The 11492-nt window shown below is 42.5% G+C and overlaps 1 protein-coding gene and 1 long non-coding RNA gene across 2 annotated transcripts; one reads left to right on the top strand and one right to left on the bottom strand.

The window, feature by feature from the left end:
• Positions 1-3468: 3468 nt before the first annotated feature.
• LOC112486411 (electrogenic sodium bicarbonate cotransporter 1-like) lies at positions 3469-8899 on the bottom strand. Its single transcript, XM_025052926.1, has 9 exons — positions 8775-8899; positions 7735-7845; positions 7183-7321; positions 6966-7099; positions 6256-6527; positions 5390-5403; positions 5122-5307; positions 4870-4983; positions 3469-3480 (listed from the first exon to the last, which is right to left on the bottom strand). Exons 1-9 carry the CDS (start codon positions 8897-8899, stop codon positions 3469-3471), a joined length of 1107 nt encoding a protein of 368 aa, XP_024908694.1.
• A 415-nt stretch (positions 8900-9314) lies between these two features.
• Positions 9315-10289, top strand: LOC112486402 (uncharacterized). Its single transcript, XR_003048838.1, has 3 exons — positions 9315-9865; positions 10016-10164; positions 10265-10289. It is a non-coding gene; the product is annotated as an uncharacterized LOC112486402 (long non-coding RNA).
• Positions 10290-11492: the final 1203 nt, after the last annotated feature.

An 11492-nucleotide genomic window follows, 5' to 3' on the forward strand; every position in this document is an offset into this window, starting at 1 on the left:
TAAGAGCTTTTTTTAATGTTTTTTTTTCAGAATAAAAAAGAAAAAAAAATAGATCGTATTTTTACCTCACACCCAGGAATTTTGGCTGCTCTCCGGGAGCTGATGTTTCCGTCTCTATTTTTAAACTGTCGATGTGAGCAATATATATGATGGTGGCAGCTACATACCAGGGCAGACCCATGAAGGAGCAGACCACCATCAAGACAGCCACCGAGAACAGGTCCAGGTGGTAACCTGCTCCTTTCTAGTAAAGAGAGAAAAGCCAACTAATGTTATTTCCATTTCTATTTTATTTATGACTTAGCACCCCCTTTTGTAGATAGGACTATTGTCCTGCCCCTATGTTGACACATTGACAGCTGTTCTTTCTAAACTTGACTGGAATTAGTGTACCATTTTTATTCCAAAAAAATGCTATTCTAACTGAATAAAAGAAATAAAATGATCATTTAGTGCCATTTGTCAATCTTGGCACAAAGAGAACAATGACATTGAAATCCATTGGCCTTGTTCTATACTCCTGAGGGTGATAATAATACTGTGAGAAACAGACTGTGCTGCACTGCTGCACACTTCTCTGAAAAGATTGATTGTGTTCAAAAAGCAAAGGAGTCAGAGGTCTGCAGTCAGATAAATCACCGCTCATCACGTAACATTTGTCACCTTCCTGAGAAGTGCCAGTCATATTTAACTACAGTGTGTAGGAAGCCTGTCCCTGTAGTGGCTGCCATTTATGGTTAGACAAACATAAAAATCCTCACATCGTAATAAAGACAAAGGAGAAAAGGGACGTTTCACCATTCATCTGCAACAGCAATGTTTTTATTTTTCAAGAATGTGTGAGTTAAATGTGAAGCTGCAGCAGACAGAAGAAGGAAAAACATCATGTTTTAAAGTTTTAACCCCTCTAGGGTTGACTTTGAGGTCTCGCAGGTCTCACTACTGTCCCGCCAAATAGTCAGGGATCTAGAAAAAATATTTATGTGGTGGCAAGAAGAGGGCAGAGGTTTCTGAGGGGGCAACATATGGTGAAGTATATGAGGGTAGGTCAGAAAAGCTGTCTGACTTTAAAAACTAAAGCTGTTAAGACAGCCTCTCAGATTTGACAATTTTTATTGTTACATTTTGAGTTAGCGTTGGACGTGTTCTATAATACTGTATGTGTTTTTTTAATTTTCTAACCTGCTAAATCTTTTTCAGATTACCTGATTAGTTTAATATTTCTAACATTAGGGGCATTCTTCAAATATCCTGCAAATTCTAGTCCATTTTTCAGAGCATTGAAACGTCTTGAAATCATATACTGTAATTAGACATTGTCCCTAAATCCACTGACATGTCTGGGACATGTTAGGATTGGTCTTTCACCTTCAGCTTGTTCTCCTTTCTGTTGACGATCACAGCAGTTATCTGTTGGTCCATGAATATCAGTATGGTGACCAGTAGGGCAGGGAGGGCTGATGCTAGGTAAACCCACCAGGGGTTTCCTCCGAAAGGGGACACGAACCAGCCCTGCTTTGGACTTGTTGGCTGTTCAAGAGAAAAAGAGAAACATTAGTAACCAGGCATGGACAGAGAGTTTATATTCAAAATACATAAGGATTTACTTGTATCACCCCCCACCCCCCACCCCCGAATGTCAAGCAACTAAAACTATAAAGTAGAATATATTGTAATGATCAGTAAGATATAGAAGATATATATAAACAATATCAAACAAACAGTCATAAAAAAACTTGGTTAAAGCAAGGTTGATGAGTTCTGTTAGGCAACTGGACGTGAATTTTCTAAAAGCCTCACCTCTCATCCAAGAGGCTTCTTCAGTTTTAACTGGTACAGCAAAATATTTACTCTGGGTGTGAAAGAAGCTATTTCAGCTGTTGGGTGGGGCCTTGGCATCAACTGGGAAAGTGTAAACAGTCGTTAAGAGTCTGATGGGTCACCTGCCTCTTTGTTATGTGAAATTGAGGAGAATCTTTTGGGTATTGTTCCTAAGAGTGCGTTATATGTGGGTGATGTCCAATGTGTCTGAGTCCACCTCCTCTGTTGAGTGATGGTTTTTCCAGGTTGACAAAAATGGCTTCTTTTACCCCTCTCTCAAACCATCTTCTCCTCGACCAGGTAGGAGAACAATTAACTATGCTACTCCCCAGGAACGTCATGGATGAGGTCTCCAAGTTTGCCGAGAAGGCCCAGATGTTCCAATACAACAAAGGTAAGGAACGACAAAAACATAAATTCCATATCCTCCAGTCCAGACAGACAGCGGAATCTACAAGAAACAACAGAGATTCCAACACTACACGGCAGGGCTCCCAGGAGAACACACATCCCCACCGTGGACCACTGAGACAGCACAGCCACTGAGACAGCCGTCAGAAACAACCCATTGAACACCACGGAAGCCGAACAGCTCAGGTTGAAGGTCACCGCGGCACTCTACAGTGCTAAACCTCCCCCTTCAAACCTGTCCCTCCCTGAGAAGAAAGCGCTGGTAGCACTCCAAAGAGATCCAGACATCACCATCCTTCCAGAAGACAAAAGTAGGTGCACAGTTGTTTTAAACAAAACAGACTACCATGCTAAGGTCAAAACTCTTCTCAGTGACTCAGCCACATATGAATCCCTGAGGAAAGATCCCACCAGCAGCTACAAAAAGAAGGTCATCAGCTGCCTCCAACAGCTGGAAAAGGATAAAGCCATCGATAGTACCACCTGTACCACCAGCTATATCCAGGAGAAGCCATTCCCCATATTTATGGTCTCCCCAAAATCCAGAAGGATGGAGACCCATTATCAGCAACATCTATTCAGTCACTTGTAACATCGCCAAACACCTGGCCTTTATCCTTTCACCATTGGTTGGGGACACACCTCACCACATAGCCAACTTACAGGACTTCACCAACAAGATAAGGGGCCTAAAACTGGACACGGATGAGACCATGGTCTCCTACGACGTCACATCACTTTTTACACGCATCCCCACCACAGAGGCAGTAGCAACAGTGAGGATGTTCTTACTACAAGATCACACCCCGCCGGTAAGAACTAACCTGACCATTGACCACCTTTGTGCCCTTCTAGATTTCTGCCTCACCACCGCTTACTTCCAGTTCAACGAGTCCTTCTACAGACAGAGGCATGGCTGCGCGATGGGCTCTCCTGTGTCTCCCATAGTGGCGAATCTTTACATGGAGGAAGTGGAGAGCCGAGCTCTACACTCGTACGTGTGAATATTACCCAGCTACTGGTTCCGATATGTGGACGACACTTGGGTCACATGAGGTCAACAACTTCACAGACCATATCAATGCGGTGGACAGGAACATCAAGTTCACCAGAGAAGATGTGAAAAACAACAGCCTTGCTTTCCTGGACTGTGCGGTTCACATCACAGAGGACAGACATCTCAACATAGAGGTGTACAGGAAACCAACCCACACCAACCAGTACCTCCGTTTTGACTCACACCACCCACTGGAGCACAAATTAAGTCATCAGAACCCCACAGTTACGGGCAGACACCATTACCACCACCAACAGAGGTAAGATGAGAGAACAGGGACACATTAGGACAGCTCTCAAGACCTGTGGCTATCCCAAATGGGCTTTTTTAAAAACAAACAAAAAGAGGCCCCCAAAGAGGGAGGACAACAGGAGGGGGAATGTCATAATTCCATACATTTCAGGAGTTTCGGAAAAACTTAAAACTTTAACCAGATCCCCGTACACTTCAAACCCGGTAACACTCTAAGACAAAAACTGGTTCATCCCAAAGACAAGACTCCAAGAAACAAGCTGGACAATGTGGTTTATGCCATTCAGTACAGTGAAGAGTGTACTGACGCATGGCGCATGGCCCAACACAGGATGGCCAACTCCTCAGGACAGGACTCAGCTGTTCACATACACCTCAAGGACAAAACACACTCCTTTGAGGACAACCATGTTCACATTTTGGCCAGGGAAGACAGATGGTTTGAGAGAGGGATAAAAGAAGCCATTTTTGTCAACCTGGAAAAAACATCACTCAACAGAGGAGATGGACTCAGACACAACTTACCACCCACATACAAAGCACTCTTAGGAACAATACCCAAAAGATTCTCCTCAGTTTCACATAACAAAGAGGCAGGGGACCGAATGATGAGGACCACAACGACCCATCAGACTCTTAATGACTGTTTACACTTTCCCAGTTGACCCCAAGGCCCCAACCAACAGTGGGGAGCTGAAGTAGCTTTATTCTTTCACACTCAGAGTAAATATTTTGCTGTACTTCCCACCACCAGTTAGAACTGAAGAAGCCTCTTGGATGAGAGGTGAACGTCTTCTTTTAGAAAATTCACACCCAGTTGCCTAACAGAACTCTTACCATGACCTGGATGACTGAGAATCTTCATAGACTTGCTTAAAGCAATTGAAAAGGTGTGCATTTTAAGCAAAAACAGCCAGTGAAGGGTACTGTCTAATACAGTGGTTCCCAATCTTTTTTTTTACTGCAACCCCATTTTGACCCCAGAGATTCTTTTCTTTTTGACAGCTCAGATATTTTTATATGCTGCATTTTACTTTTTTACTAGACATTTCAGGCGACCCCACGTGGGGCCCCGACCCCAAGATTGAAAAACACTAGTCTAATGTTTAAATGCTTATCATTCCAGATCCCCCTCTAAGCTTGTAGTCTGGTCAGTGGACCGTCGAAGAAGTGTAAGTCTAAAGCAAAATGAAATTATTGGATGCGATGATCAATTTTGCATCATGGGATCATTAGGCCAGATGGTCTTGTGTTTTCTAAAACTGTAAAAACTTAAAACTTAAAAAATAAATAATAGAGCAAAATTCTTGTAGGCAGGGAATGGTTACCTTGAATGCACTCGGCAAAATTAGTTTCGGAGTGTCCACTCCCACCAGAATGTCCACTCCACAGAAGATGAGGATGGTCAAAATGATGGCGAAGTCACTGATGAGTTTCCTCACCTGGTTCAAAGTAAACAGAGAGTCTGCATGGATTAGCGTTTCACACACAGGTGGACAAACATTATGACAAAAACCCATATGTTTTCTTTACGGGTCTTGTTGGGTTTCGTTATTGAGCTCAGTGTGTCAGGCACTCACAGTGGTGGGGAAGAACGGACTGGTCTTGAACTTTCTCAGGGTCATGGAGCAGGTGTAAGTGCCAAATAAGAGGATGAAGGACATGAGGGTGATGTCTGGGACAAAATGACAGGCCTTACCCACCAGCACCCCGCTGTACTTCAGGCACTCGGTTTTCGATAGCGATGACCGTGGGTTGTTTATTGGCTGCAGAGAGGAAACAAAGCAGGACAGCGATAGTAAATGAACAGATTTTTATTACATCTTAAACTGATCAACTACCTTGTACACCACTCCCATCGTCTGGAGTGAAGAGGAACAGATTAACAATCAGAATGGGTCACAGAAACCTCAAGTCGGAAGCATGACTACTAAACAATCTATACACTATCACTGGAAACTGAACTTTTATCTCATTAGTATTTGTCCTTGTGAGATTTGTGGCTCATTTGCTTTAGCCTTGTCAAAGATATTAGAGCCACTCAGGCCAAAGTCCTTCTGTTTGAGTCCATTCAGTATGTCAAACTCAAGGCCCGCAGTTTGGATCCGGCCCACCAACGAGACATTTTCAGTCAGTGGTTGGAATAAGATATGTTTTTTATTATTTTGGTCAGTTTGATCAGTTGGGGTCAGGCTACATCACCAAAGGTCCTGGGACTATGTTAAATCACTGAGTAGTCACTACCAGTCCAGTCAAGACAAGTCAAGTCAGGGTAAGTCAAGTCAATTTTATATGTGTAACCAAAAAATGTGTGTGTGTGTGTGTGTGAACACTCACCAGCACAGTGTTGTTTCAGGACCAGGCTGAAGGACTTTTTAAAGAATCATCTGTAGAATTTACTCCCAAGACACCAGTACAGTCAAACTCAGTACATAACCACACAGTTACTGTGGTAGGTTTAACAAAATATAAACTGAAAGTCATAAATATATATAACATACAGTATATACATTACATCCTGGAATGACATAGTTAGTTAGACTAGTTTATATTGCCAGAACACACTAGGGTTTTATACTGGAGAAAAAATTAGTTAAGTTAAAATATTAGTTAAGTAAGTAAGTAAGCAATAATGGAAACATTAAAGTTGCCTTTCTATTATTTGCAGTATTTGTACTGTCCAAGTTGAAATTATAAGGTAACAAAATACTTACCAAAAACAGTGGGGGCCATACACATACAGTCGTACTGCGTGACGTAATCCATGTCGTGTCCAGAATCGATGGGGTAGTGGTGAGCCAGCTTCAGCATCTTCTTGAAGGCATTGTAGAAGATGAAACTGATGAGACAAGCCAAGCCTTCCTCTGTGAACCGGGTGAAGTACTGAACCAGGAAGCTGGCATCAGTGGCCACCAGAATCAGGCAGAAAAACGCTGACCACAGACCAATCCACAGCCGGAACTCCAGGTAGTCAAAGCCGTTATCTCTGTGACTGGGTTGCAGAACAATGCAGTCATGAAAATGTTATCAGTGTATTAGTATCCCCTGTTCTCACAATGGCTTTTCGTATTTCCAGACGCATTTTCAACTTAAAATACTCAACGATTAAACCCATCCATCCATCCATTTTCATCCACTTATCTGTTACCGAGTCGTTGGGGCAGCAGTCTCCACCCAAATCCCACTGCACCGTACCAACCCACCTGAACCATCCTGTGGGTGGTGAGCCCACTGGAAGGCGCCAACCGCCCTAACCGGGAGGTCAGTACATAACTGTGTGGTTATGTACTGACCCAGGAGGTGAACCCTGGGGTTCCACACCAATGACAGAGAAATTGCCTCTGGGCCAAAGCTCCACCTAAACGATTAAACTAAACTACTAAAAGTAACAAGAGAAAATTAAAATGAAAACTCAAGAATGAACCTGCTTAAATTAAAAAGCAGTCGTTCAAACACCAGAACTGGACCGGTACTGCTGAGGATGGTTAGAGGTTGACCAGCAAACAGACAGAAGACTCCTCCAGCAATGGCTGTTCCAAGAAAACTCTCCAACACCCCCTGGACCAGAGGGAAACAGTCACTCTAAGGAAACACAGCTAATACTGCAGACTGATAAAAGAAAACTTGATGCTCAGTCTGACCTGCATGTTTTCTGTAGAGTCGCTCAGCAGGCCACCAAAGGTAATAGCGTTTGTCACAGTTCCCAAGTAAATGAACAGAATGGCAGAAAGAGCCTGAATGTGAATCGCATCAGTGAAGTCACTGAAAAAAGGCACTTTTCTATTGATGTCAAGTACGAGGCCCCCACAAAATCTAAAAAAATATGAACAAGAAAAATGAATGAGGTTTGTTAAAGCAGTATATGAAATACTTTACACAAAAAAGTTGTACAAGATCAGAAAAATAAAATACATTTAAATAAACACCACCAAACAGAAATGTCTCCATGAGTATATATAGTGAAATACAACAATATTCTACAACTTTAAATTCAAAGTTTTTTTACATAGTGTACAACCAGAGCCTGTTTAGTTGCCAATATACCCTCAGGATTTGAAGAAGGACACACAAAGCTCTTCTTCAAAGATTCCTCGTGGAAGAGTATTAAATTGTTCTGTCTGTTTTTCAAGAAAAAAACTGCTTATCTTTAAAAACATTTGTGGTGGCATTATTATTATTGTTATTATAAATACCTTCCTGTCTTCTTCAGCTCATCTCCTACAGCATTTCCTCCTCCTCCACCATGGCCTCCATCATGAGGTATGTCTCCGTTCATCTGAGGGTCCCCTACATACATGTTTTTTCTAAAGAACACAGGTAACAAACATATTTTTTGGGGGCTTCAAGTTGCCATGAAAGTAAGTAGTTGCTTGTTCTGTTAATAATGTTATATGCCACCTTCTTTATAATTCATTAATTTGCTCTCAACCTGAACACACTTAAGTGATTCTGTGACCACAGTGGTGTTGTTATCGCTGACACAGCGATTGAGTTAACCACCTTTTTTATATTTTTAAACTCATCAATAACACAGCTCTCTCGGGTTGTGTGTGTGTATGTGTTTGTGTGTGTGTGAAAATTACTGACAGACTCTCCTACAGCCTAAGGCCCCTGTTAAATGAGTGAACACTTGTGTTCTTTCAGAAAAGGTCAGCACAAGAAAACCTTCCTTTATAAGGCAGACAAGGAGTAACCTTTAGGTTTTCTGCTTTCTAACCCTTCTCAATAAGTCATTCTATTTAAGAAAGAAAAAATAAACAAAAGTGGCGCTTTGGCCCAGAGGCAATGTCTCTGTCATTGGTGTGGAACCCCAGGGTTCACCTCCTGGGCAAGTTCGAATCCCGGTTAGGGCGGTTGGTACCTTCCAGTGGACTCACCACCCGCAGGAAGGTTTGGGGGTTTGGTACGGTGCAATGTGATTTGGGTAGCGACTGCTACCCCGGCGACCCGGTAACAGATAAGCGGATGAAAATGGATGGATGGATGGATGGAAAATAAACAAAAAACTATATATGTATGTTTATGTGTTAGTGGTTTTATTTGTATATTTGATTGATGGATTAATTGACTGATTGGAAGGGTACAACACATCTTTGTCAATAGGACAAACACAAAAAAGCCATTTTTTCCTATCTGTCTGATAAAACAATGGTGGTACTGTAACTTTAAAAAAAAAACCTTTTGTCAGAGACTCCAAAGACTTTGGAGGTTCTATCCTGATGGTAGGTCCCACTCTCCAGGAGGAAGCACAATCACCTTATCCAGGAACTCATCAATACCAGCCAGCAGGTCCTGTCTGTCCTTGGCTTTGTAGGCAATGTCATGGAAGACCTGAGCAGACAGATGTGATGAATTCATGTGTGAAAGAGTCCTTTTAAAGCACGCACTGACTCCAGGCACCGAACTGTTGGTTACACAAGGAGAGAAAGAGCACACATGCAAACTCACAAACACACATGCCCTTGACATCAAACACACAGCATTGTACTCAGAAAGACAGAGGCAAAAATAATGATTTCTTAGCTGTTGTTTTTTTGTTAAATCTTCTTTTCTTCTTTTTCTTACGGCTTGTCCCTTTTTCAGGGGTTGCCACAGCGAGTCATTGATTTCCATCTCTCCCTGTTCTCTGCATCTTCTACTCTACTGATAGTTGGAGTACTTCTACTCCAACTATCTGCATGTCCTCCCTCACTGCATCCATATATCTCCTCTTTGGCCTTCCTCTTTGTCTCCTACCTGGTAGCTCCATCTCTAACATTCTTCTACCAATGCAGTCTAACAATCGGACAGAAAATGCACTTGTGTAAACAGTCCCCGAACGGTCCTCCATACGTCACGTAGCGACATTATAATTACATAAATCAAAAGACCCGATAAACCAACATGCCTGATGCGCGTGCGCCGAAAGCTGGGCACGAAGAAGCCAGTTAGCAATTAGCAACTTAGCTTCCACGGCTTCTCGCAGGCACCGTGGAAGAGGGGAGGAGGCGAAGCGTGTGCAGCAGCAGTACCCCGGGTGACCAGTTGACGCTAATCGGGGATCCGACGGGTCACGCCACTACACTATTTAAAACTTTAAATATATTAAACATTTTAATATTTTAAAAACAATTTAAACTGGACTAATGCTCTAATGGTCATTTTAGAGAATTAGTATATTAAAAAACAGATTAATACTATACATTTGCAGACATTTATCTTTAGTTTTACGAACCTAGTTGGTTTTTATGTGTTACAACTTTGTTATTGTGAGCTACACTACTGTCCAGATCCCTCAGAAGGACTGAGTGTTGAAGACATGGAAGAAAGCAGTTGATGATTCAGGTACATCATACACACATATGCACATAATTCCTGTGTAATATTACTGCATACACACCTGCCTGTAGTATACTGACTACCTACACTTTGCTCTTGTGTCTGTGAAGCCTGCTATTTTGTCTTACTATGTGTCCTTTGTGCAATTCAATTCAGGTGGAAGTACTGAAAAAAGACCCAGATCACAAGCAGATAGATGAGTTAATGTCTGCCACGTTTTCCAAGCGCAGAAAGGAGATTGTGGGGATCAACCTCTCATCGGGGATGTTATGGCAAAATGGCCGGCCATGTTCTGTGAGAGACAGGTATAACAATAGACAACACTGAGTCTGAGATTAATCACTTAATCCAATTTTGTTCGAATGGATATCACTATTTTGAGTCTTTTGTTCATTATTTCCAAAGAGAGCATGGCTGATGCTGTTTTTGTAAATTTGAAAATATAAGCGACATTCATAATTTTGAAAATATTCTAAAACGTCAAATCGTCATTGTATGCCTCATCAACTTTATCCCTCTGTAGTTGTTACAAGTGGCGGTTTGGCCCAGAGGCAATGTCTCTGTCATTGGTGTGGAACCCCAGGGTTCACCTCCTGGGCAAGTTCGCAGTTGGTACCTACCTACCTCACCACCTGCAGGAAGGTTTGGGGGGTTTGTGCGGTGCAATGTGATTTGGGTGGCGACTGCTGCCCCCGTGACCTGGTAATGGATAAGTGGAAGAAAATGGATGGATGGATGGATAGTTGTTACAACTCTGTGCATCACCCTTCTTATAAATTGGTACCAGAACACTTTTCCTCCACTCATTAGACATCTTGTCAGTCTCTAAAATTCTATTGAACAACCCAGTCAGGAAATCTACCGCCTTTTCACTCTTCATCCTCTTTAGGGCTTTGCTAACTTCATCCTTCCTTACCTGATCTACCTTCCTCCTAATAGTCTCTGGTTCCTCATTCCTATGTTCCCTTTCATTTTCCTCATTCAACAACTCCTCAAAGTATTCCTTCCATCTTTTCAGCACAGTTTCCTCAATTGTGATTACGTTCCCATCTCTGTCCTTAATCAACCTCACCTGCTGCACATCCTTCCCAGCTTGATTTCGCTGCCTCGCCAATCTATACAATTCCTTTTCTCCTTCCTTTGTGTCCAAACTCTCGTACAACTCCTCATATGCCTTTTGTTTGGCCTTGGCTACTTCCCTCTTCACCTCCCTTGTCGTCTATTTGTACTCCAGTCTGTTCTCTTCTGTTCTCTCACTGTCCCATCTCTTCTTTGCTAATCTCTTTCTCTGTACACTCTCCTGGACCTCATCATTCCACCACCAGGTCCCTTTGTCTTCCTTTGTCTGCCCAGAGGACATACCTAGCACCTTCCTACCTGTCTCCCTAATCACTGCAGCTGCAGCTCCCAATCATCTGGGAATTCATCAACACGGCCCAGAAATGCCCCTATTTCCTTCCTGAAGTCTTCACAACATTTATCTTTCCTTAGTTTTTACCATTTGATCTTCTGCTCTGTCTTCACTCTCTTCCTTTTTTTCACCTTCATCGTCATCTTGCACACTACCATCCGATGTTGTTTGGCTACCCTCTCACCTGCCACCACTTTACAGTCTCTAATCTCCCTCAGATTA

This window comes from Cynoglossus semilaevis, chromosome W (genome assembly GCF_000523025.1).
Source record: "Cynoglossus semilaevis isolate Cse_v1.0 chromosome W, Cse_v1.0, whole genome shotgun sequence".
Classification (NCBI taxonomy): domain Eukaryota; kingdom Metazoa; phylum Chordata; class Actinopteri; order Pleuronectiformes; family Cynoglossidae; genus Cynoglossus; species Cynoglossus semilaevis.